Source organism: Siphateles boraxobius, unplaced genomic scaffold (assembly GCF_051911475.1).
Source record: "Siphateles boraxobius isolate OS27281-9 unplaced genomic scaffold, OSU_SipBor_1 26, whole genome shotgun sequence".
Classification (NCBI taxonomy): domain Eukaryota; kingdom Metazoa; phylum Chordata; class Actinopteri; order Cypriniformes; family Leuciscidae; genus Siphateles; species Siphateles boraxobius.
The window spans coordinates 16642704-16668200 of NW_027508876.1; the positions used below are offsets into that span (position 1 = coordinate 16642704).

At 37.4% G+C, this 25497-nt stretch overlaps 1 protein-coding gene across 1 annotated transcript; it reads left to right on the forward strand.

Annotated features, from left to right (window-relative positions):
- The first annotated feature begins 138 nt into the window (after positions 1–138).
- On the forward strand, positions 139–25497 carry pip4k2aa (phosphatidylinositol-5-phosphate 4-kinase, type II, alpha a). Its single transcript, XM_077244518.1, has 10 exons — positions 139–1071; positions 12371–12468; positions 13691–13787; positions 17243–17395; positions 17529–17675; positions 17760–17798; positions 20478–20591; positions 20728–20968; positions 21635–21738; positions 22507–25497. The coding sequence occupies exons 1-10, from the start codon at positions 931–933 to the stop codon at positions 22585–22587; spliced, it is 1215 nt and encodes a 404-aa protein (XP_077100633.1). The 5' UTR covers positions 139–930; the 3' UTR covers positions 22588–25497.

Below are 25497 nucleotides of genomic sequence, written 5' to 3' on the forward strand. Positions count from 1 at the left end.
TTTTTATTTAGGCTATTCTAGCCATTTATTCTTTTCTTCTCTCTAAAACTAAATAATTTTAATTTACCTCAATTAAAATAAAGATTTGAGTTATAATTCAAAATGTATGTGTGTGTGTGTGTGTGTGTGTGTGTGTGTGTGTGTGTGTGTGTGTGTGTGTGTGTGTGTGTGCGCGCGCGCGCGCGCGTGAGTAGCTGTCAGTCCTTCAGTCGGGCAGTGCGGATGAGCCGGATACGCCAACTTCAAGCAATGTAGATATAACGTTAGCTGACAAAATTCTCACCGAATTCAGACTCGAACCTTTTCCACGCTCGGAATACTGGCTTCGTCTAACAGTAAACATCTTTTCGGGGCAGACAAACGACAAAGAAAGAAAGTGGGAGTGGGATTTTGCTTGAGACATATTTGCTGGCTTAGCCTGACTAGGGTGCGTTAGCATGCTAATGGAGCAGCGCTGCAGTGTATGTCTCTCCACCCGCTCTTTTTTCCTCAAATTAGACTGACGTCGTTCAGATTACATTTCATTCTCTATTTTCAGTTGTATCCATCTGTATTTCTTCTGGTTTTCCTTAAGTGAAGTGTTAAAAAAAGCTCCCGAGGGGAGGCTGGCTTGTCAGGCTAGCTAGTTAGCAAGTAAGGAAGGCTTATTAATGAAGTCTTAGGGAGCTTTTGTAGTTTACGGGCGAGAACTTAAATTAATACCGCGTTTTGCTCATAACTTATATATAACAGCAGACACATTTGGCGAGTTCATCTGTCCAGCGAGCTAGGTTAATAGCAGTTGACTTGGTACAGCTAGCTGGCTGGGGTTAGTTAGCTAACTGAACGTTATGCCAAATTATATTTTACTAAGAGACAGTTAGGACACCACTAGCTTAATTAAAGCACTTGTCACTGTGTGATAGTTAATTTATTGTTATACAACCAACAATGGCCTCGGCTAGTAACACTGTCTCATCGTTTGCGAGCAAAACAAAAACGAAGAAGAAACACTTCGTGGCTCAGAAAGTGAAGCTGTTTCGTGCCAGCGACCCTCTGCTCAGTGTTCTCATGTGGGGAATAAACCATTCGGTGAGTCAAATCTGCAGTCTTTTTCTTTGTTTGTGTCCGTTATTGATCAATGAATTAGAATTAACGAGGAAAGAGAAGTTCAGAATGTCTCTCACCTGACAATTGTGGCACCATCTGTTGGATCCATGCAATTCAGGATCATCAGAAGTCTGCTTTGATTTTCTGTTAACTTACTTTTAACCTTCAGTTTATTGAACAACATTTTGTTTTGTTCTTTAAAACGCTTGCAGTTGCATGTTCTTAAAACATGTGAACCAAACCTGTCAATGAATTGTTGACTTGATATTGTTCATGGCAAAAAACTTCTTCCCACATGCCCCTATAGATGCAAACTACCGGTAGTTTAAAACCTTAATGTTGTTGTTTATGCAGTTTTGAATCTCATTTGTAAGTTCTCTATGTCCTTTTTTGTGCATGCAAAGAGGTTGCAACATAATATCTGTATCAGTAGTGGAGTTGTGGGTGAATAATCGTTTCCTGTTGGACGTTTTGGTAGCAAGATGATAAGCTTAGAGGTTTACTGAAGCAACAATCATCTCAGCTGATACTGACTGTTATTGTTTGCACCATTATTTGTCTTTGGAGAAGAAAGCCTCCTAGTTGTGCTTTCTCTAATAGGCCTGCACATTTCAGTTGATAGTGTTTCATTCATGTTCATATAGCTACTGGATGTCCCAAGTTGTCCAGTTATGTTTGGTGTGACAGTCTTCACCTCCAGCTGTTTGTTAGACGTTTCTTTATGAATGAACTGTCTCAGACCAATCATAGAGCACTCCTTTTGTGTTCTACATGAAAGTCTCTTAAAATGTCATTCTTTGGAGGTCTTCAGAAATACAGCTTGTTTTAAGTTTCTCTAAGCCGTCTGGTGACATTTTCCAAATGGTAGATTTGTTTAGTTGTCTGAGATGTAATAAAGGTTTGTTATTTTCCAGTCACACATACCATTCTTAAGGGTAATTTTTCTGCTTATTTTTTTTATTTACAGTAGATAAATGTAGCTTGCATGGATGGTTGACATTTAGGTAAATGTTTCAGTAGACCAGGCATGAAAATCATGCAACTATTTGTTTTGAATTCATGGCCTCACTAGACATTGTCAAAACACTGAAAAGGTATCTAGAAATGTACATGAGGATATATATGTGTTAATATTAATATTAGTGTTGATTGTTTCTGTTGTAGGTTAGTATTATTGGGTATGTAATTGGACACCCTTTTCCATCTATTTTTATATTTTTGATTACTTTTGCCCCTTAATTAACCTTAACTTGCTCTGGAATTTATTTGTATTATTAAATATTTATCTAATTTTTAAATGATTAATTTATCATTCGTTTTTTATTTATGAGATATAATTACTTATTTAAGAAATCTTTTTTTTAATAGTAATGAAATTAAAAGTAAATATTGGCTAATTTCGGCAATGGCCAGAATTATATAACCTACTGTTGCATCCCTTGTCTTAAAGGCACAATATAGATGTTTGCACTAAAAATTTCCAAAAACCAATAGCACAGTGTTAGATATTTTGTTCATTTTTCTTCTCGCATTATCCCAAATGTTTCCAACAATGATTAAATCCAGAGAAATTAGCAATTTAAACCAGTGTGACGTCATTGCGTCGCCCGTCAATGGCGTCATGTTCGCATTATCCTCGGTTTCCACTTTCACTGTCGTGGAAAAGCATGGTAACACAGTAGTTGTAGCATCTATCTAGCCACTCTTTTGTTGTCATGGACCACAATTATTCGTTATCGTTTGCAGCAGGTTCTGTCTTCAGAGATTATTATCTTATTATCTCTCCAGAGAAATTATCAAAATGATCCAAGAAAAGTTTGTGACAAGAAGAGAAATAAAACAAGGATCAATATCAGTGTGGCATTAAGACTGTTTAACAAGTCTATGGCAGTGTTATTAAGTGTTATAGCCTACATAAATAATAAGTCAGCCTTGCAAATGCTGTGGTTGAGTTCAAATGTAATGCGCTACATTACTCCACCATTTAATTTGACAAATAAAGTAATAAGTTAGCATTAAACATTACGTCACTTTCAGCTTATTCTTTAGAATACAATAAAATCATGTGATCAAAAATAAGTTATAAAACTGTATTTCATTACCTCATCCATGAACATGATTTCTGAGTCCCTCCCATTGATGATTGAGGTGAAGACGACAACTCCCATCATTCCACGCTCCTTCACGGCGTCATCAAGCTACGCCTTTGTTATTGTTTTGAATATGTGCCTCTAGCGGCGAAAATTACATACTGTGCCTTTAAAGTTTGTGATGTAACTGAATTAGTGGCAAAACCTTTGTTCGGCAAGACATCTAAGTAAAATGATTATTGAAAAAGAATAAAATGTAGGCTGAGGACATCTATCCATAGTTCGTTTGTTGATTGGATGGCAGATCTGACCGTGAGTGTCCAGTCAATTGTAAGAAAGTTTAAGGCAGGGTTTAACTAAATATGTAAGAAGTCTAGCATGTCACCAGTGAGAAGTCAGGGGTGTTGGGTTGTTTTGCATGATATAAACATCAACAGAGAGCTGTGGTGCTTTGTGCCATGCGTGGGTCAAAGCAGAGGTCAGGTCTTGTTCTTGTAGGGCTGGAAAGGAATTGGAGAGGGGGAGGCCAAAAATCACAAGAGAGAAGCGGAGAACAAATCCTTCCCTATCTATGACAGCCCCATCAGTTAAATACATTGACCGCCACTGACCGGAGCTATGCAGCGCTACTACATTCTGTAGGCTGAAAGTGGGCCTTGAAACCTAACCTAGTGTTGGATATTTTAGATATCAAGCAACTCTGGGAGCATGTGGTCCAGAAAGTTGAGGGTGGAGTAGTTGGTGCAGCTCTCTGTGGTGCTTAAACTGCTAATGAATCATGCATGCAGCTGCTGGCCCTCACTGAGCTCAGACTACTAAACAGAAAAGCAGCGGCTCTTGACCACTAAGGAGGACCATGATGATTGAATTTGGTTAGCAAACCAGTGAATGGGGAATATAATGTAACATTATTCCGTCTCATATCAAGGAGCACCTCAGCTTTTGTGTTCTCAAGCTGTCTGTTTTTGTGCGTCTACAAAAGGCTAATTTGTATGCATTGAAAGTGATATGAGAATTAATGTTAATAAGGGGATATTCAGTTTAGATGATTATGAAATCAAACACTGTTGGAAGCGGTTGTTTTAGTCCAGCTCAATCACTTAGGCTGTTCTGCCACCCTCCCCTTTCTGCTTACTCTGTACAGGTCTTTACTCTCTCTTAATCTCTTTATCTCTTATTTTTCTCTTTGTTAAGCCCTCCATACTTCCTAGACTCTCCCAACCTGACCAAGAGTTGCCCTGTCTGTGTTTGGATTGAATAAGGAGTTTCTAAAAATACTCAGGATTCAGCAGCCAATCTGTGGCACTGGGAAAATAGATACACCATTTTATTTTTACACGGCCTAAGGCAAATGCTGATCATCTTCAAAGTCTTTAAAGCTCAATCAGAATGCTTTGATTAGGGCAATACATGCAGATGATTTTCACATGCTTTCTCAGTAAGATTCATTTCTGCTGAACTACATGTGGGATACTATTTGCCATTTACTTCGTTGTAGGCGTATCGGGTTCAAAAAGAGATTTGCTAATCGCCATGACAATTTTTATCTGCGTAGTCTTTTTTATGTGTCCATACTAGTAGGGGAAGATAAATCAAAACTAACACTATTGATAGTCAGTTCATCCATAGGCACCCCATTCTCTTCTTCATTTGCAAGGGTTAGCTTATCACACCTACACAAATTCAGTGTGCCTAAGGCCCTGTACACCTGGTGTTAAGATGCATTTTGGTAAATCAGACCACAAGTGGATGATGGTAAATGAAGGTGTGAACGGTCTAAAAAGTTTTGAGCTTGTCCACTTTTGACCTCTTCCAGAGGTAGTCGAAAACAAATTTGAATGGATAGCTTTAGTGTAAACGCTCATGTAGCCAAATGTGTTTGAACAGCCACAAAAGACCATCTGCTCTCCACCTACTGACCTAAACATTATGTGAAGCGCGCTAGCAAGACAGGTTTTAAACTGTCGGCTGGAGACCCAAATTTGGATTGAAGGCGAAAAACATAGTAGCAATGTTCTATCACTTTTCCTGATTTCTAATACGCACACACTTCGTTCAGCATGGTCTTGCGGATATTTACATTTACATTTATTCATTTAGCTGACGCTTTTATCCAAAGCGACTTACAATTGCTATATTTCAGAGTTCGCACGCCTCTGGATCAACTAGGGGACACATTGGTGTCTCACAGTGGATTCGAACCTGGGTCTCTCACACCAAAGGCATGTGTCTTTTCCACTGCGCCATCACCACCCGGATATCAGAGCAGAAATGAAAGCTGCTACTCTCCGTTTTTCTGTTGTCTCCGGTTGCGTTCATATGTAAATTGCATGATCTTATTTCATCCATTAGATCGAAAGATCTGAAAAATCCTATGGATTTACCCGGCCATTGACTCCCCCCCCTCAAAGAAATCAAAACAGAAGTGGTTGAAAGTGGACAAAAGTCAACCAAAATGCATTTTAATACCAGGTGAAATAGTGAAATAGTGTCTGAGTGTGTTATTCATACGAGGGAGGGCAGCACAGGTGAATGACTTGTGTAATGGATTTACCTCAACCTTGAGTAGGACAAGATCAACATGTACTTCAGATTTGGTCATACATATTCTCACTGCTTTCTTTAAAACAAAGTTAATACAGATTGTAGATGATCACACACTAAATGCTTGATCAGGTTGCCTAAAATCGATGTGTTTAATACAACTATTCTTGTTGCTGTTGCTATGTATTCGTTTTTAACCACTGTCATTATTATAGCAGCTCAGTATTAGCACCCGATGAACTTTAATTTTTGAGTGTCTATATGAAATGACTTGCATCTGAGGTTTTAATGCATGTGGTCAGAACTCATATGTGGCCTTCAGGGCTTTTTCTTTAGCCTTCCTCAAGAATTTGAATGAGCCATTTGGTTAGATAGATTCCTTCCTAGTTTCCAGAACACTTTTTCTTTGTATCAAAGCCTAGATTTTTTTATGGATTTCTAAACGAAGTGTGTGCACACTTAATTTAGAAAGCCAAAAGTTTACTCACCCAAAGTGTTGTGCACGAGTAAATGATGACAGAATTTACATTTTTGGAAGCTATCCCTTTAAGGTAAATCTGTGTAATTTGTCAATATATAATTTTAACCTGTTTCAGATATTATTGTATCTTGATTTTAGACTCATAGGCTCATATGTCATAAATGAAGGCATTGTTAACGTCAAGAGGCTGAAATACCGAACACCCCACTATGATGAATGCATTGCTTAGAAACAAAGAGCTTTATAAACATCTGGTAGGAGGATGAGCATTCTCTGAACCAGGCTTCCTGTACTGATGGAGTGCAAGCTTGTCAGCTCTGTAGCGGAAAACCTGACTTCGCTGCCATGGAGACAAACAGGAAGTGGTAGTGTGAAACTTGGCCGATGAGATGAGATAAGTGCTTACTTCTTGATCAAATGAAACCATTGATGCAGGCTTGTAAAACACCTATAACGTGGCTTCAGCAAGATGGGGTGTCTAAAGCAGTCGCCTTTGTATGTTATTTCTGTTTAAAGAATGAGGAAGGTAGTTGAGGAGATCCTGTGCAGCTGCTCCTGGCTTTGTTGAAAATGTTAGGCCACTATCCCTGGATCCTCAAAGGATCTAGCATGTAGGTGGAAAGTGGGACAGTGGAGTATGTTGTCTACTCCAGTTTCTCAGTTTCTAATCTTGTGCAGTGCAACGTCTCTAAAAATTGCTCACGCTCCGTCACAGGATCACGGAGTAGAATTTATTGGAGCAAGGTTTTACCAGCTCCAATGGTTAACTGGTTTTTACTGCAGCTAAAGACACATTTGTTTCAAACCAGCATAGGCACTTATTCACATTAGATGTTTTCCATGTAACAGCACAGTAAATGATTTTGCAAAGTACATTTTTGTTTAATTATTTTATTAAAGAAAGGGCATTTTTAGTTGACACGTTCGATTTTTCAGGATTATTTTTTTTATAAAAATTTTTTTATAAGCATTAATTCAACATATAACAAATAGTAATCCATTCAAACTGTAAAAATATACAATCTACTCAACCTTTACTGCAAAAATATCATTCTTTTAATTCAGCCAAGAAGACATGCCATGAAGTATCAATCTTCTACTAGTCACACGTCTTCACATGATTCTAATTCGAAGGTCAGAATTCACCAAACTTGAACTTCGGAATTCAACTTTTCGCATGAGCTTGCATTTGTGGTCTGACACATTCTGTTATGTTATATTTTGTTATGTTATACAGGGTTCTCAAAGTTTTATCAAAAGCCTGGAGTGAGATCACATGCGTTTAGGGGAGGAGCCCTAATGGAGCCCCGCCCCCGCCCATCCCCACCCCCCAATTTTACCCATTATTCATAATTAACCAGCACAAATTTAAATTATAACAATTGGTAACTTGATAAATGACAGAGCAATTCATCACATCAAATTTACTCTTTAATATTATATTTCAAAATTACAAGTATTCATAAATATAACAAATTGTAAATATGTTTTGACAGGATATAAAATATTACCCAGAGCACTCTGCTTTAATACATGTAGCCTTAATGTAACTAGACTATTAATACAGTATAATACATAATTTAATAAATAAAATGAAGAAATACATCTTCATTCCTTCCCATTGCCACTAAAATTTCCCTTAGTTTCAGATAACGTAAGCTAGCCAAACTGAGCCAAAGCTTCTGGCCTGGTTGCAAAGTAGTTGTAGAGTTTTTAACTGCATCAATAATAATGTATACGATGGGCTATATATTAAATGTGCTAGCCTAAAAATGTTAGACGAGCTTTCTTCCAACTTACCTTCTCCATCACGACGTGTGTTCGCGCGATGTTGTTGGTTACCTAGTAACGAACCGAGAATGTTCCATCAACTTCCGGGTGTTCGCGCATCTATGTTGCCTAGTAACGAATGCAATCTGGCTGAGATCATTGACGAGATACGTGCTGGCGGCAGGAAACTTCACTTTGTGTGCCTGTGCCTTGTATACAACGTTATATTTAAAGCTTGCAGGACAACTTGGTTGGCATTGCCTTTTCAGCGTGAGAAATACACGGTGTGGCGTGTGAGCGTGTGAACTGGTTGAATTGCGTGTGTCTCATGGCCAATGCGTGAGACTTGAGAACCCTGGTTATATTTTGTTATATGCTTCAGTGTTTTTTTTTAAATGTTAATGTTTATATTGCTTTCATTTATTTTTAATTTCAGGTTTAATTTGAGTCATTTTAGTACTCAAAAGAAGATTTGAGAGTTGATGGACCCCATTGATTGACCTTGAGTTTTCATTTTTGGGTGAACTATCCCTTTACTTAAACTTGCATCAGTGTCATTTTTGCCTATCATTGTTATGCACAGACCCAGGTGTCGGATATACTGTGTTTCACAAGAAGGAACTTATACAGTTCCTTATTTTGTTCATATGGTATTTAGATTTTGTCTCCAAAATAGACTGTAGCTGCTGAGAGTGACTGAGAAGGCCCCCTACTGTAGCTGACGTGGGGTCACAGAGAGCCGTTTTCCGCCCGCTGTTGCTTCACCATTGCCAGTAGACAGGCTTAGTCCTCTAGAAAGCACAGCTCATACCTCATCCTGCTCGCACATGTTTCTGCAAGCGCCTGTTGCCTCTTAACCCCTCACAACACCGCTTAGCTTTAATTGCATTTCAAATAAACACCGCATTAATCCCATCCTGCGGTAAAAAAGACATTGGCTTTACTGTGTCACTATGCCGCTGCATTTTACACAAAACATCGTCAGAAAAAGGTGTTGAGAGACGGAGATTTTCGTCTCCTTTGCTTTTGGTTAGCACTCTTTTGGTTTGTGGGTGATTTAGTGTCATGTTCTCTTGGCACTTATGCCGTCTTCAGCAGCTCTCTGCCTGTAGCTCTCTTGATCTTTGATAAATTGTGTGTACAACAGCCTGGCGGAGAAGCAGCTTTATGTTTCTTTTGGTTAGACAGCCCATCTATTCTATTAAAAGGATGAATTGTTTGTGTCAGCACAATCTAAAGAAAAACTAGTTTCTGTTTTAGTGATGAGTGGGCATAAACATTTATGAAATTGGCTTCCTGTGTTCGTAGTTTTCGCTTCCTCATGTGACATTTAATTTCCTTGACCACAATTAAAAAAGATTCATCATAGTTACAGTCCATAAATGAATTATTTTTGTTGTAATCCACCTAATTTCTTCCTAAATGTGCTCTTCTTACCTAGAGCATTAGCATAGCCTAATTTCTGACCACAGCATGAAAGATGAGCCTAACTCACTAAGGAGTAACCACAGCATGCATTACAGCCTCTTTACACTTGCTTGTGTCAGGAGGAGAGAGGTGTTTTAAAGGGTTTCAAGTGACCTTGTTTAAAATGCCTGACTTCCTTTCGCAATTTGCATTCTTGTAAAGGTTTTCAGTAACCCAAAGCCTGATGGATTGGCCTATAGGTATCCCTATGGAAAGCTATGGAACCCAACTCATGTCTTTTTTGACAGAAATTAAGGAAAAAACATATTGGAATATGACTATTCCAAGGTCACACTATGTCACTGTTATTTAAGGTTGCATGTAATGTGATACTTTGCAGGTCTAAATACCTAGATACCTAAGGGGCTGTTCACATGTTGCGACTTTTGCACGCTCAAGTTTGTCATTTTAAATATAGAGGTGCGACAAGCATGCTCGTGTTTTCCCCAGGCGCGACACCGTTTATCCTTTGCTGAAACTTCTTCGTCTTCATGGAGAACACGGCTCATGATTGCTTAGCAACGGCAGTGCTTTTGAAAAGAGGAGAAAGTGGCGCGGCCCAGCATTTTCCACGTGTTTTCAGACACTCGTCTCGTGCATGATCATTTGACACATTTTTATTTAGGTTACCTTTCCCACAATCTAATGCTTACTTAAAGTACTTTAAAAAAACTAATAATGTGATGTCTAGATTCACTTGTAGCATTTAAAATGATTGCTTTTAGTTTTTAGTGTTTGTTTATAATTTTATTAGATAAAATAGGGCTGCCCCCTAATAGTCGACTGAAGTTATTAAACTTGAAGAGGCTTGGTCATCCAAATTTTAAGTAGTCGCAGAAAAAAAGACTCCACAGGAATTGGCAAAGTCCTGGATCATTAAAACGGCAGGTCCATACGGTAATATGTTAAGTATTACCACATTATAATTTTATATAAGATTTTTACATATCAATGCATTCTTATTATTTTTAGAAATAATAATTTTAGCGGAATTAGCTACACATCAGTATATAGGTCTTAATTTGCAGTTTTATTATGTTATAACAAACAAGATAAATATCCACAAGGAAAGCCAAATAATTGACTCATGAATGTGTGACATTCATGAAGAGGTTTTTCAAAATTGACATGCAGAACAAATGAGGTATAAGACATTCTACCTCCTATAGGTAGCACTCCTTACCCACAGTGCATTTGGCTCTGAGACACCCTACAAATCCAGAAGCCTGGCATTCAACCAGCCAATAGGAAAGTCTCTAGAGACTTCAATGATCTCCATTCTCTGAGAGGTCACATCACAGTGGGTCGATGTAATATCTCCTTGTTTTGGAAGGCAACCCGTCTCTCTCCTTAACTCAGTTAAATGGTTTGACTGACAGGCAGCGAGCTCATGAATGGAACTTCTTTGACCTTTGGTTGCTTTACTATGTATTTTCAGAGGAAATGATGCGATTAGCTGTAACTCACGCCTTGATCAAAAGCCTTTTTCTTACTGATTAGACCTATGTGAGATCCTAAATGACTGCCATCTTCTGTGAATGTCAGAAGATAACACAATTTGGTTGCATTTCCATGTCCTCTCATTTTTATTTATTTATACCTTTTATTTTTATAGAGTTATTTAAATGCTCCCTGTAAATATTTCTGCATTATTTACAGGGATGCACAATATATTATCGACCAACATGAACAATCTTTCGCAAATCTGAAAATAAATATGTATGTACTTTTTTTATTTAAATTAAATTTTTTCTTAACGTTAAGATTTTGTAATGCCCAATTTAAACACATTGATTTAATTTTTTATTTGATTTTGGCCAAATAGTATCATAGTATCAAAGTAGTAGCTATTTAATGTCAGCCATTTATTGGTTACTGGCCTTAACATGAAAATAATTATCAACCAGAATTTTAATAGCGGTGTATCCCTGTTTATTTGTTCTTTTTTCTTTTCTTTTTTTACAGTATATATATTTATCATTGTCTGTTTCCGCCGAGATTATTGTCAAACATAATCTTTGATCTCCCATGGTGCTTCGTGCCTATTTGACTGCTTATAATTATCCTAGTGCATTCACATCCTCAACAAACAAATATATCACAGTAATTAAGCCTTCTGCAGTTCTCCTGAGTTTAGTTAGCGCTATTGTTATTTATTTATTTATTTATTAATAGAGGGAAAGAACCTATGAGTCACCAGATCTCTTTGTTGGGATGAAAACCGTCCACAGCAGTTTTAAATTCCCACTTCTCACAATGAGGCAGTTTCCGTTATTACAGTTTTATTACAAGTGTTGTTTTCACAAGAGCGAACTGTGCAAAGCAGGAACTGATGACTGTTGAATGTAACACATTGTTTTAGATCCTGAGTAGAGCAAAACAGTGCATTGTGTCACAGAGATATCGCCCTCTGACGAGCAGAACACATCACTCACACTGATGCGTTCCTGTACCCAGCACATCTCAGCACCTACTGTTTGTGTGCATTAATTGGTTCAGTGTCAATTATGTTAATCGCAAAAAATGTGCGGTTGTTAAAGTGTGTGTGTGAACTGACTGGTAGCAAGTTTTCAAATGTTAGGATTTTGTAGCTTAGTGATAGCCAACAGACTGTTTAATCAGCTGATACTTGGCCATTTTAATATTATTTCATCAGCCTCTGCAGTTAACCACACCAAGCTTTGTCTGATTTTTTTTAATTGAATTAAATTGTAATTTTTTAATATATTTTAAATAAGGTTTTTGTTTCATAAGTTTTTTATATCTCATATTTAAATTGTATTATATGTATATTTTTATAGGCTGTCCTACTTTTAAGATATTGGTATTGGTCATACGTGTCCCATATTGGGTGACCACTACATTTGACTCCCATTTAAAGACTAAAAAGACAAGTAACCAGTAACTGAATCTCTCTCCTTCTCTCTAGATAAATGAGTTGAGCCATGTTCAGATCCCCATCATGCTTATGCCTGATGACTTCAAAGCCTACTCTAAGATTAAAGTGGACAACCACCTTTTCAACAAGTGAGTTCCTCTCAAACTTTTCACTGTTCCTCATTCTCAATTGCTATGATCCAACTTTCAATCATGTGTTATAAGAGGAGTGAATCTCATGAAAGAACATGTCTGAATCATATATCATAAGAAAAATTCTTAGTACTGTAATGGCATAATATATAGTCACCATAAAATCAACGGATTAATGGAGTATTGCACTATTTATTTTAAATGACTTATATGTGTACATCATGATTTTGTTTTTTTTAAATTCACATGCTCTCGTATTCTTTAATCAAAAAATTCTTCCCCTCCCTCTTACAACAATGTGTTTACTCGTGTGAGGGCGGGACAACCTGTCACTCACATGAGATCACAGCAGTAGCAACCCACAAAGATCCAATCAATAGAGAGCTGCAGGGATGATGTATTTTTGTAGGCCAAAATCCAAAATGAGCACTTTCGAAGTTCCATCATCCCGAAGTCAGTGTTTTTTTTTTTAATGGTTTAATTTTGGTTAAAAGCCTGAAATAAGGTGGTCTGTGGTGAACACAAGCTTTTACTTGTCTTAAAAAGGCAGTTGCTAAATCACGTTGTCAGGGACATTAAACGCCATCACACTGAACAGTTAAACTAATCTACCCGCTAGACTGCTTTCATAGCCTCGTTGTGTTTATAATCGCACTCTTGCCAGCTATTCTAACTCACACTTTCAGAGAAAATTCTTTTTACTATAAAGATTGAAATATTTGTGAGAAGCTTGGTGGCTGTGGTGACGTTGAAGTCGAGCGACCGTGGTGTAGTTCATTTATAGCCTAAGGTTAACTTTTTTGATTTAGGCTTCAAAATTCATAAAAGTTGTTAATTTGTGAAAATTACTTTAATGGACAAAACGTGCAAGTACCATAAACTTTTGTTGATCACAGAACGTATTTTTTGCGACAATTCAAAAGTTTATGGAAAAATCATATTGGGGTTTTTGTCGAGGGAACCATTGTGATGCTAACTTCTGGGTTTGCCTACAAATATGTCATCATTGCAGCACTCAGTTCCCGATTGACAAAATATCCCTGCATTTTTTTCTTCATTCGTTTCACCCTGATATTCGTCACTCTAGAGAAGACTTGTAACTTCCGTTTCATTGTAAATATACAAATGACTGACTTCTCTTTGTGAGATTGACCCAGCCAACTCTAGAGATGTTTATTTGGTGTACTCACTTTTATCTCTTTGCTGCTTTGCTTTTCAGAGAGAATATGCCAAGCCATTTTAAATTCAAGGAATATTGCCCTCTTGTTTTCCGTAATTTGAGAGAGAGGTTCAACATCGATGACCAGGACTTCCAGGTAAGCTTTGTGAAAGAGAGAGAAATGATCCAGAGTGTCACATTCAGTGTCTTAAAACCACAGCGTAATACTGCATTTGAATAACAAAAAACACCGGTGTACTCCCTACTAAACAATGCCAAATAGATTGAGGTCTCTGTGAGAAAAGCCCATAATTACCAAGAAGTAATTTAGTCATTAACCACTCGATTTGCTGTCGTAATGAAGACCATTATTCCCCATAATAACACAGTAATGTCAGAGCTGTCCTTGCATCCTCCAGCCTCCCACCTTCAAATGTTCTTAATTGCCTTCATATCCCTTTCCCTATATCCCTTTCATAGAAGAAAATAGCTTTTTTAGCAAGAATAGTCGCAATCAATGTTCATTAGGCAGAAGGGCTTTCCTCAACATTCTAATTTTGGCTAATGAGGAAGATATGCCTTCACGTTTCACTGTAATCAGTTAGAGCTCAGGGTCTTGGTTAGAGCTCCCTGTCTGCTTGTGTGGGTTTAAAAGGCATTACATTATGACTGTAACCCTGACACATACAAAAAAACATCAGCTTCCCAGAATTTGCTGCTTATTTTATGGTCTTGATTAGAGACGTTCTGTACGAGCTGTTTACTGGAATTTTTATCGTAGTCTAGGCTTCCTATGTTATACATCAGAGACGAATGAAACCTTTATTGCACTAAGACAAGCACAACATTCAGCAAATTTAGAAATGTGTACATACAACTACAAATTTTCAAAATCAGCTAATCAATTTTAAGGACACCTATAACAGTGGTTCTCAAGATGAGTTATAACTTATAACTTACTTATAACAAAATAAGCATTGAAATAAGCCAAAACAACTACAAATCAAGATATTTCTTAGTTTAAAATCCACCCTCGACAACTGTTGCTTGAAATACCTGGATGGTTTTCATTTCAGGTAGCGTCATTTTAAAAGTGGATTTTCTAGCTCTGACAATGTAAATGAATAAAATCCATGGGCATTTTTATTATGAATATACACATTTTTAGTCTAATCTAAAAAAAAAATCAAAATATTTTTCAAAATCATTATCCAGTAAATCAAGAACGACTGGAAGAGTCATGGGGCCTTGAAATATTATTGTGGACAATGTGAGGCCTTGGAGTCAAAAAGTTTGAGAACCACTACCCTATATAATTAGGCTAATTTAGGACAGCTTTTCATGTTGGTCATAGGTGGGCGGTACTTGGGACCAGACGTTATGCCGCAAGTCAAAAGTCTGGCTATGCGAAACTGCCTGCATGATAACAGCTGTTTTGTAATACAGATCTAGCGTAATCCCGCAATGATTTCCTAGCTGTGTTTTTTTCAGTCCGCCCTGTGTCCTCTGACAGCTTACCTGCCTCATCATCACTATTTTCAGCCCATCTGTGCACCTCTTCCCTGCGGAATGAGCCATCAGCTGAACAGCTACACGCCCTAACCCGCATGACTCAGCCTGAAGCCTTTCAAAAATGTCATATCCTGCTTTTGTTTTTGTGTTAAATGAGTATACTTGGTGAATATGGTGAGGGTATTTATGAGGAAGTCCAACTATATAGATTTGATGAACAGAGACACATCAAAGAGGCAATAGGAATATGTGTGGGTGTGCATGTTACATGTTTGAGGTAGCAGACCTTAGAAATGTACATAGAGCTACTACCTGTCACTCACCCTCACTGAGCAGAGACCCTCCAGTCTTTTCATTTGCTTTGTGTCCACCATGAGCTTTTGAGTTTTTTTTTTTTCCTGAAATTGGTTCAGACACAAGGGCGTTTGAAAAATTGCTGTGTCTACATCTAAGTGGTCATGTGTTGGTGGGGGGGGGGCAATTACAGTAAAACTCACATACCCTTTTTCCACGAGAGCCAGTGCTCAGTGGTGAGTTCTGTCAACCTCTTTCAGAACTTGAACTTCAGAACTTTCGGCATGATATAACTGATTTACTACTTAAACTGCCCACAAACAAACATGCAGCAATCAGCATCACAGTCTTATTTTTTGCTGTGCATTAGGGCGCCACGATATTTTGTTTTTCTACGATATGAAAACAATTTCACCTGGGGCCGGTTACAACTTAGCCTAGTTTTGACGTAAATGGGCACTAAGAAACAACTTACGAACTACTCAATGTTTTTGCATTGCACCATTAAACTTAGTTGAAGCATAACTCTAGGTATAAACTAAATATTTACGGAAGCCTCCGATCAGGAGTAGCGGTTGGACTAAAATAGCAGGCAGACTGAACTGCATCAATAAGCTCTTCTTTTACCTGACAGACTTCAATTCTTTAGACGTATGATAATGCTGACATTTGAACTCGCTTACATTTTAAAAGAGAGAACATTATGTGAATATATTACTTTGTTAGCGGCTCATCAACACGAATCCGTCCTACAGCGTGCCGCTGTGTGCGTCTGTCCCATCGGTCCGTGTAGTGCATGTCACATGAAATCAGTCATAATCAATAAATGTTATTTCTTATGTTTTTGTTTTTTTGTATCAGTACTTATTTTATTTATCCTTATTAATTTGTTTTAAATACAGTTTCTGGATATAAGTTGCATATATAAACACTTATGTCATTATTGATTAAGTGTCGTATTTAATGGAAACGTATTTTTACTGTTAGTTAAGTGAGGTAAAAAAAAGTGATTCGAACCCTATACTACATTGCACATCCTGCGATGTGACTATCGTTGATGCGTACATCGTGATATTAGTGCTAAAACGATAGATTGTGCAGACCTACTGTGCATATTCTTATTTTTGAGTATGTATGTAAAAAAAAAATTTAAGAAATGAATACATTTATTCATTAAGAATTAATTTAATTTGATCAAAAGTGACAGTAAAGACTTTAACATTGTTACAAAAAAAGTCTATTTCAAATACTGTAAATGCTGTTCTTTTGAAGTTTCTATTCGTTGAAGACTACTGGAAAAAATATTATGCTTTCCACAAAAAATACTAAGCAACAAACTTTTATGGTAATTACATCATCTTGCTTTCTGGATAATGACATTAGTGGTTCCCGGATCGAAACGAGCAGGTGTGTGCTGTACAGCAGATTTTTCTGGCTAAGAACTGTAATGTGTAACCGGGCCAGATTGTGTGGAAAAGGGGAAAAACTACTGCTTTTTAGATCCACAATTTGATGGTGTTAATCAGTTGCTAATAAACTGTGGTGGTTGCCAAAGAATGCTTAAAGAAAATGTGTAAATAAATGCAAATTTGAATACATGCTAGTTAAAGATGGTAAGAGAAATTAGAATAAAAACAACTCTCTGTTTCAACTTTTCTGCTTTTTAAATTACCATTCATTTCTAATTCAGTGTGATGTTGAGATCTCACTTTGTGTATAAATGAGTGCAAGACTTGTCAGTTGCATTCATTTTTGTGTTTATTGTGTATGGCAAGACATCTTCCTCTTTTCTATGCGTGTTGGCAGAACTCTTTGACCCGTAGCGCACCCCTCGTCAGTGAAGCTCAGGGTCGTAGTGGTGCTCGTTTCCACACCTCCTACGACAAGAGGTACGTCATCAAGAACATAAGCAGCGAGGACGTGGCTGAGATGCACAACATTCTCAAGAAGTACCACCAGGTGTGAACACAAAAGCTCATACATTCCCTATACAAGCACTATATACTTTTGATTGATGTTTTACCAATAATTTTTACATTTACATGCACATTTATAATGAGCCAGATGGTTATAAGTTCTTTTCTCGCTGCAGTATATCGTGGAATTTCATGGTACCACACTGCTGCCACAGTTCTTAGGCATGTACCGCCTCACTGTAGACGGAGACGAGACTTATATGATAGTCACACGCAACGTATTCAGCCATCGGTTGTCTGTGTATAAGAAATATGACCTGAAGGTAAGGATTATGAAAAATGAGTGGCAAAGTCAAGCGAGATGATGATTATATGGTTTGACATGTTGTCATTTTTCTTCTATGTAGGGATCTACCGTTGCCAGAGAGGCAAGTGACAAAGAAAAGGTCAGTTCAAACTCAAACTAAATTCTGAAGGGAAAGCAATACATTTTACTTTATATACTGTGTATATATATATATATATATACTGTAATAGCTTCCTGCATCAGTCAAGAGTAGTTTTCTGTGTTCAGAGTATATTGCATGTCGAGTCTCTTTGTTGTTTGTGGTTTTGTTAAAGATAGTTCATTCTGTAGTGGCTAATCATTTGTCACTTCGAGCACCTTAATTTAGAGTGAGTATAAGAGTGAGGCGTGCTGATTTTAGAGCGTCTGTGTGATTATCGGGTGCGCAGATGTAGATCTATCCTATACTTAGTGTGTCAAGGTGAAGCAAAGTCCATGGTGCTTTTTTAAGATATGGAGATTAAACCAAGAGGCTGTAAGCTGCAGCGGCATCAACACTGCGAATGTAAATAAAAAGGATGAATTAATGACAGACTGTTTTTTAAATAAAGAGATTTTAAATAAAGAGAATCAGCCAACAATTAAACATAATAAATTCCTTAATCAGCCTCTTTGTCTAAAACAAGACAAAGCAAAAGAGCCTTTATTTCAGAGAAAATATATTTGTTGTTTTTACATATTGCAAATTATATGAATCAGATTTTAAATGGAATATTAAATATGTTCTAATAATATATATTCTTAAAACTAGTCTTATAGTTATCACACACAGTTTTGCATCTCAAGTCAATTATCTGGCTTTTAAAATTTTTTGTATATTTACATTAGAAAAACAAGACCAAAATGCTGATTAAGGAAATATTTTTTTTGTAGTCTCTCATCTGCCACATAGATTATGAATACAATACTTTCCTATTTATTCTCAGCTCTTTGAATAAATGCAGAACCTGCTGCTGTTCTATTACAGGCCAGAGACAGCTTTACAAATGACTGTTGAAACTGTGCCAATTTAAGGTCACTGCTTAACAGGGATTCAGGCCGTCACTGCCCCTGTGTCCCATATATAGGCTATAGGATGTAAAGCTTCACCCGCTTCTCAGAGAACACACAGTTTTAGCAGCCATTAAGCTGCTTGTTGCCTGGCCAAGTCATGAAGAGGAGTAAAAAGAAAGGTTCATTTTCTTCACATGCTCTGTATTCTGAGAACAGCCTCTTTTTTTTTTTTAAATTGCGCCTGTACATGTCGGTGCAAATGTGGACTTTGAAGTAACTTTCTCAGAAATCTTTGCAAAGACAAATATTTATGTGTTCTGGTTTTGCTTCAATGCATACTTTTGACTTGAACAACACAATGACTTGAACCATTTATATACTTTTGTGAAGTTTACTGGCCATAAAAAATACTTTTTTTCCATGTAAAAGTAAGGTCAAACACACTCGTAAAACAAGCAAGAGCCATTTCTCCCTAATCGCACTTCAGATTGTCCTCTCTCTCTGGTTTCGAGTTCTCATCTCAAGCATGGTATGCTGGCAGTCGACCTAGAATAGGTTTTTAACTTTTTTTTGTTTGTTTTTTTAGAAGATAGATCTTAAGTGTCTTTAAGGGTTTTTTTTTTCCACATGAAAATAAACATAGAAGGTGGAATGGCATTTAGAAACGAACAAATTAACGATGCTGCCATATACTGTGCGATTCAGTCCTGCAGCAGGTTATATATTTCTGCTTTTGCTCCATCCCTGCCTGCCTATAAGGTTCAAGTCCATTACCTCACTTTTAAGGTCCATTTTATATGTCAGGAAACTATTAGCTCATGAAAAGTGGTCTCTTTGACTGGTGTTTGGAAGGTAGAGGTTGAAAAACAAGAGGGCTTGGAGACCAAAAATTTGTTTCAGAGGTTCACTTTCTTTTGTCTTTGGAATAACATGTACAGATGAATCTCACACAATAAGATTGGGGACATTTATAAATCTGTAATGAATGCAAACTATTTCATCAGTGCCCTAATGTCTGTTCACTTTTAGTGTGCACTTATATTGTTGTCGTGTTTGAAGCGCTTTCCTCAACCTTTCCTAAATTTCCAGGGCACACTTCAACTATCAATGATTTACCTAGATTTCACAACAGTTTGATAGGTGTATGTTTGCTTTTAAAAGTTGGGAAATCTGCAAACGGTAGAGGCTGTTAAAGTCTATTAATATGGTATTTACTGGAGACTGGAGCAAGGCTACCAAATTAGCTAATTACAGAGAATTGCTGTAGTGTGTTCATTCTGGAGGATTAATCACCCCGGAGGACATATTTTCGCCTGTATTAATTAAAGAAGTTATTACTTAATAATTAAGTAGTAGTAGTGAGTATTAATTACTTACAACTGAGTCATATTGAGTAGTAACTGATTTTGGTGTTGGCCCGTCTTCATTAATGTCAATGCATTGTAGCTATATACCTCTTTAACCCTGTTTAAAAGCTCATTTCTTTCGTAGGCTATTCTGAATATCTCTAAACAAAAATGTAGATCAGCCAAATCAGCCAAACTGTTAGACTGCTGCCTCATTATGAGGGTCCCTTGACACTACATGCAGCTGAACGCGCCAAACAGCCTCTTTATTGTGAATCTAGAGCACCCCCTGGTGTGCTGCATGATATTACATGACATGACCTGGGAATCAGGGTCTGAATTTATTTTATTGTTAATGATGAATCTCTTTATAAAACTATCTAGAAGTGTAAGTGAGCATCTTTAGCACACCTAAATGTTGTCTCTCTCTTTCCTACCAGGCTAAAGAACTCCCTACGTACAAAGACAATGACTTCATCAATGATGGACAGAAAATATACATTGACGAGGAAAGTAAGAAAACCTTCCTCGATAAGCTTCGAAAGGATGTTGAGGTAAATGATTTAGAAGAATTTGCTTTTTCACTCTGTCTGCCTGGTACGGGCACAATGATATATTTATCTTGTGCACTTCCCCTCTCCTTCTGCTATCCATCTGTTGTCTTTATTCTTCCCTCATATCCCTGTCTAGTTCCTTGCCTTGCTGAAGTTGATGGACTACAGTCTTCTGGTTGGGATCCATGACGTGGAGAGGGCAGAACAAGAGGAGGTGGAAAGTGAGGATAATGAGGGAGATGAGGAAGGAGAGAGTGATGGAGGGATTGTTGGGACGCCTCCTGACAGTCCCAGTAACACCCTAGACAGCTCTAAACCACTCTCACCGGGAGACTTCGACCCCAGTATTGACGTCTATGCCATCAAAAGCCATGACAGTGAGTGAAGAAAGAAGGTTATGTGCTGTCTTATTGACATGGGTCCTGTGAAGATATTCCACTGTAAATGATCAATAGTTTGAGAAGCATTCGAAGCCATTGTAAATTTCTCTACAAACATACATCTGACCTCATTAAAATAAATATTTTTATGGACTAAGCGTTTTATTAAAGCAATAAGCCCCGTGAAGCCATAGTCTACCGTGAATTTAGAACAGCTAAAAGGACGTTGCGCTGTACCTTAATGTCTTTTAGCTGTTCTAAATTCACTGTAGACTATGGCTTCACGGGGCTTATTGCTTTATTGGACATATGCTTTATACCAAATCATTTCATTTTGTTTATATGAGGACCTTGAAGTAGAATGAAATCAAAATTGGCCCCATTACCCTTTTTTGAATGCATGTTCCTGTGTTTTTTGTGAACGCTTCATCCATGCATGATATTGTTAAAATAAAAGTCTTCCAAGTTTTTATCAAAATGTATTAAGAGAGGCAGGTGGTGAAAATAATATTAATAGTCAAACATTCTGTTCTGTCTCCATGCTGGTGAAACGGCCACCATTCACAATCAAATCAGTTCATGACTGATAAGCTAGGACCCATCCTACTTTTTTCTGTACTATTTCACATTATGAAAATGTATTGCAAACCTTTTTTCCCCCAGATTCTCCCAGAAAGGAGGTGTATTTTATGGCTGTTATTGACATCCTGCAGCATTATGATGCCAAGAAAAAGGCTGCTCATGCAGCCAAGACGGTAAAGCATGGGGTGAGTGCTTTAAACAATATATGTATTTATTTTTGTTACATTTTAAGTGTCATTTTATTAATATGTAGAGTTATATCACTATAAAAAAATTATTACATTTATGTAAAAAAGCGGCAGCTTTAAAACAACATTGACAATTGATTGATTGTTTCTGGTATTATAGGATGACATGTTGGTGCTTGTATATTTTATAAGTTATAATATTAATATACCAAGTTACTTGAAGTACCAAAATCTGCTTTTTACCTTAAAATATACTGATAACCAGCATAATACAGGTGATAAAATTGAATTATGATTCAGAATTCATCCTATAAAACATGGCCAATATTTGAGGTGCACAGTTACGGTCACACACACACACACACACAAAACACCAGCAGGGTAAAACATGACACTTAAATAATGCAATAAACATTCACTAAATAGCAGAAAATTCAAGACAAAAAAATCCCGTTGCGTTACCAATAACAAAAATAAGAATAAACAAAATCTGTTTCTGTTAAGTATATATTTAGTCATGTGTGATGTGTCACGCAGGGACTTTTTCTTGAAAAAATTGCAAACATTTTTACATTGTAAGAATGGATGGAAGAAACATCATTAACCAAAAAATACTTTTTTAACATGTACCAAAAGTACTGTACAGAGGATTATTGTGGGTATTTCTCTGTCATCTCATTCATCGTGCATGCTTGACTGAAACCTTTATAGCTTTAATCAAAGCATCAACCTCCTGCTTTTTTTTTTTTTTTTTTTTTGTCAAAGGCTGGGGCAGAGATTTCCACCGTGAACCCAGAGCAGTACTCGAAGAGATTCTATGATTTCATCACTACCATTCTGCCCTAGTCCGAGGCAGCTGAGTTGAGTCCACAGGGATGAAGAGGGACGCCAGCGGAGGGGTGTAGTTCACTCACTCGCCTGCTCTGCCACAGGGGGGCACCCCAACAGCAGCTACAACCACCATTCGTTTACATTTTGATTTTCATCTATTCGTTCTTTGTTTTTATGGGACCATGAGAGTGATGGAAAAGGACAAGAGTTACACCTTTTTTGGGGGGATAGGGCTTTTTACTGCTTTCTTATGCATGCCCCTTTTTCTTGTTTGTTCCGTTTGATACTTTTCTTGCCTTTTAAAGTGGAAGAGGACGGAGAGGGGAAAGAGAGCGCATGCAATGTTCTGTGGCTCAGTTAGTAGAATTATCAAAACAAAACTTCTCATTTCATCACATCCCTACCCGAACTCACATCACGCAGCCCTCGGCTGCCCGTTCTGAGGTCAACAGCTTCGCAGAGAGGCACCTGAAGCACTTGACCCCACGGCACCCCGCTAACTAACTCTCCTTACTCGCACAGTCCTCTTCCTGCTCTGGACAGACTAACAAGAAACGCTCTTTGAGCCATTTACAAAAGGAGGACCCATCGCCCCCCACTTGCCTTGTGTGGACAGACAGATGAATCTGACTGTTTTGCATGTTCCTTCATTGTTCTGAGGCAAACGCGTTTGAAATGGCGAATGTTCTGGTAGGTATTTGTTTTTTGTTTGTTTGTATTTTTTTCATTTCGTTTTGCAGCAACTTGACAGGAGAGAGAATGAAGACACTGAGGCAGCAGGATCAGTGGTTTCTCTTCAGTCATCAGTGAATTCTGTTACATTAGTGATTCAGTTGCCATCAGCACCTTAAACTGTTGCACTTTTTATTAGGATCACTCGGTCTGTTACGAGCTGCAACGATAGCACTATGAGGCACTGTTCAACGCAGCCTTGCAGTTTCACGTGTTCTCACGCATACGCTTGTTCTCAGCAGACAAAACATAGTTTACCTCTTGCATCGTACCAGGACACACCATTTTGTGTTGTGTTTCAGTATTCCATGGAGGTTTGGGGAAGGGGTGCTTTGTGTAATTTTTTTTCTTCTTTTTAAAACATCATTTCTTTTTTTTAAATTGTGTATATGTCTTGTGAGTTTTGTTTTCGAAATTCTTTTGAACGTTCAAATTGGCAGCAACATAGATGAAACGTTGTATATTTTGCACATTATGAATGGAACCAAAATGTTCACGGAATCCTGTTGGTTCACCAGTGGTATTTACAAGGGAAACATAATACCGGTAACAGAGGAGAATACTTTTATAAATGGCATTGAATTAGAAGCAGGTAATATGACTTAGAGATTAATATTTGTTCCTTAACTTTTCTAATTCAAAGAAAACGCCGCCTCATCCTTTGTTGGTTTAGACTTTTTGATCACTTGCACATATTTTTACATAGAATTTTAATCCACCAGAATTTTAAAGCACCACTCTGTGTGTGATTTGGTAAAAGTGTTCTGATAAATGAAGAATGTTAAAATCCTACAACACAAGTACTGTCTAAAAAAGAAAGGAAAAAGAGAAAAAAATGCATGTTGCATTATTTTTAGTGTTAAGTCTGGTTTAGCCCAGAGATGGTGTATATTCCATGCTTGGTTAATTTTTTTCCTTTTTTTTTTTTTCCTTGCCCTAAACTCCCCATTCCCCCACCCCAGGTCTATTTTTTAAGATGGTCCCATACCTGCTTTATACTGTGTTTTCAATGTATACACTGTGCAAGAGTCGTGCCTTTTTACTCCAAATTATTTAATTCTGTATTTTTTAATCTTTTTTTTTTCAAACAGAAGTAAAATGTTATTTTCTAATATTAGGGTGGTTGTTGGAAAAAAAAATATTTTTCAGTGTTTTTTTTTTTTTTTTTTTTGTGGGTGTTTTGATGTTTTAAAATGTGCTGTTTCTTCAAATGAATACAACACATATACTTTCTGTTCACAACAACACAACGCTGAAAAGGTCACAATTTCTTCTTGACCGGCTAATTCTATGTGCAAAGCCTTTTGGACAAGAGTGTGCATTGTGAATTTTTTGATATGAGTAGGTGTGGCTCTTGTTATAGTGTTAATTGTAAATTGTGTTCGGGCTTTCTCAAAGCATTTTTATCTGGAAGTATTATTCGGCACCAATGTTACAGCGTCTTTGGTTAGTGTTTCATTTTCCTAATAAACTGAGCGCTGCTTGTGCCCTTGGGAAACCACTGCACAGGGAAAAGAAACATTTTTTTATTGTTCTCATTGGGTAAGAAAACAAACCCTCGTCGTCTTGGTTATGATATTCGCAAAGAACAAAACAACAACAACATGGGCATGACAAAAGAGGCTGTTTTAGCGGTAGACTTTGATAGTGTCATCAGAGCATCGCTTCAGCTTCTAATACTGGATTCACACGCAGCGATGTATATGTGATTTCACTAAATGTGAAAAGTGCTAATAAGATACAGCTTCACTTTACGCCTTCTTCAAAAGCCCTCCACCATGTTCTTCATTTGCCAAAAGCATTTTGCTCAATGTGTTCATTGACGCACTCATCACTTATAAGCTTTGAGGGGAAAATGTCATGTAGGCTACTTTTTAGCAATTCGATTTTTTATTTTCTAAACATTAATGGATGATGTGTTCGGCTGGATTTTATTTAAATATGCAGGTTTACAGATTTATTGGAGGGGGGGGAGGGGGGGAATCCCCTCGTTTGTGACTGTTAAAATCTAGATAGTGAAGGTAATAGAAGTGATGGAGAATCGCTGGTAATCTGCATCACACTCACAGATATGAGTCTAAAAGCTGTTGTTGAGGGTAACCAAGGGGAGGCTGTCTCATGTGTTATGATGTAAACCGATATACACTCCATTCCATAAGCATTGCTCAAAACAATAAAGCACTTTGTCTGCAA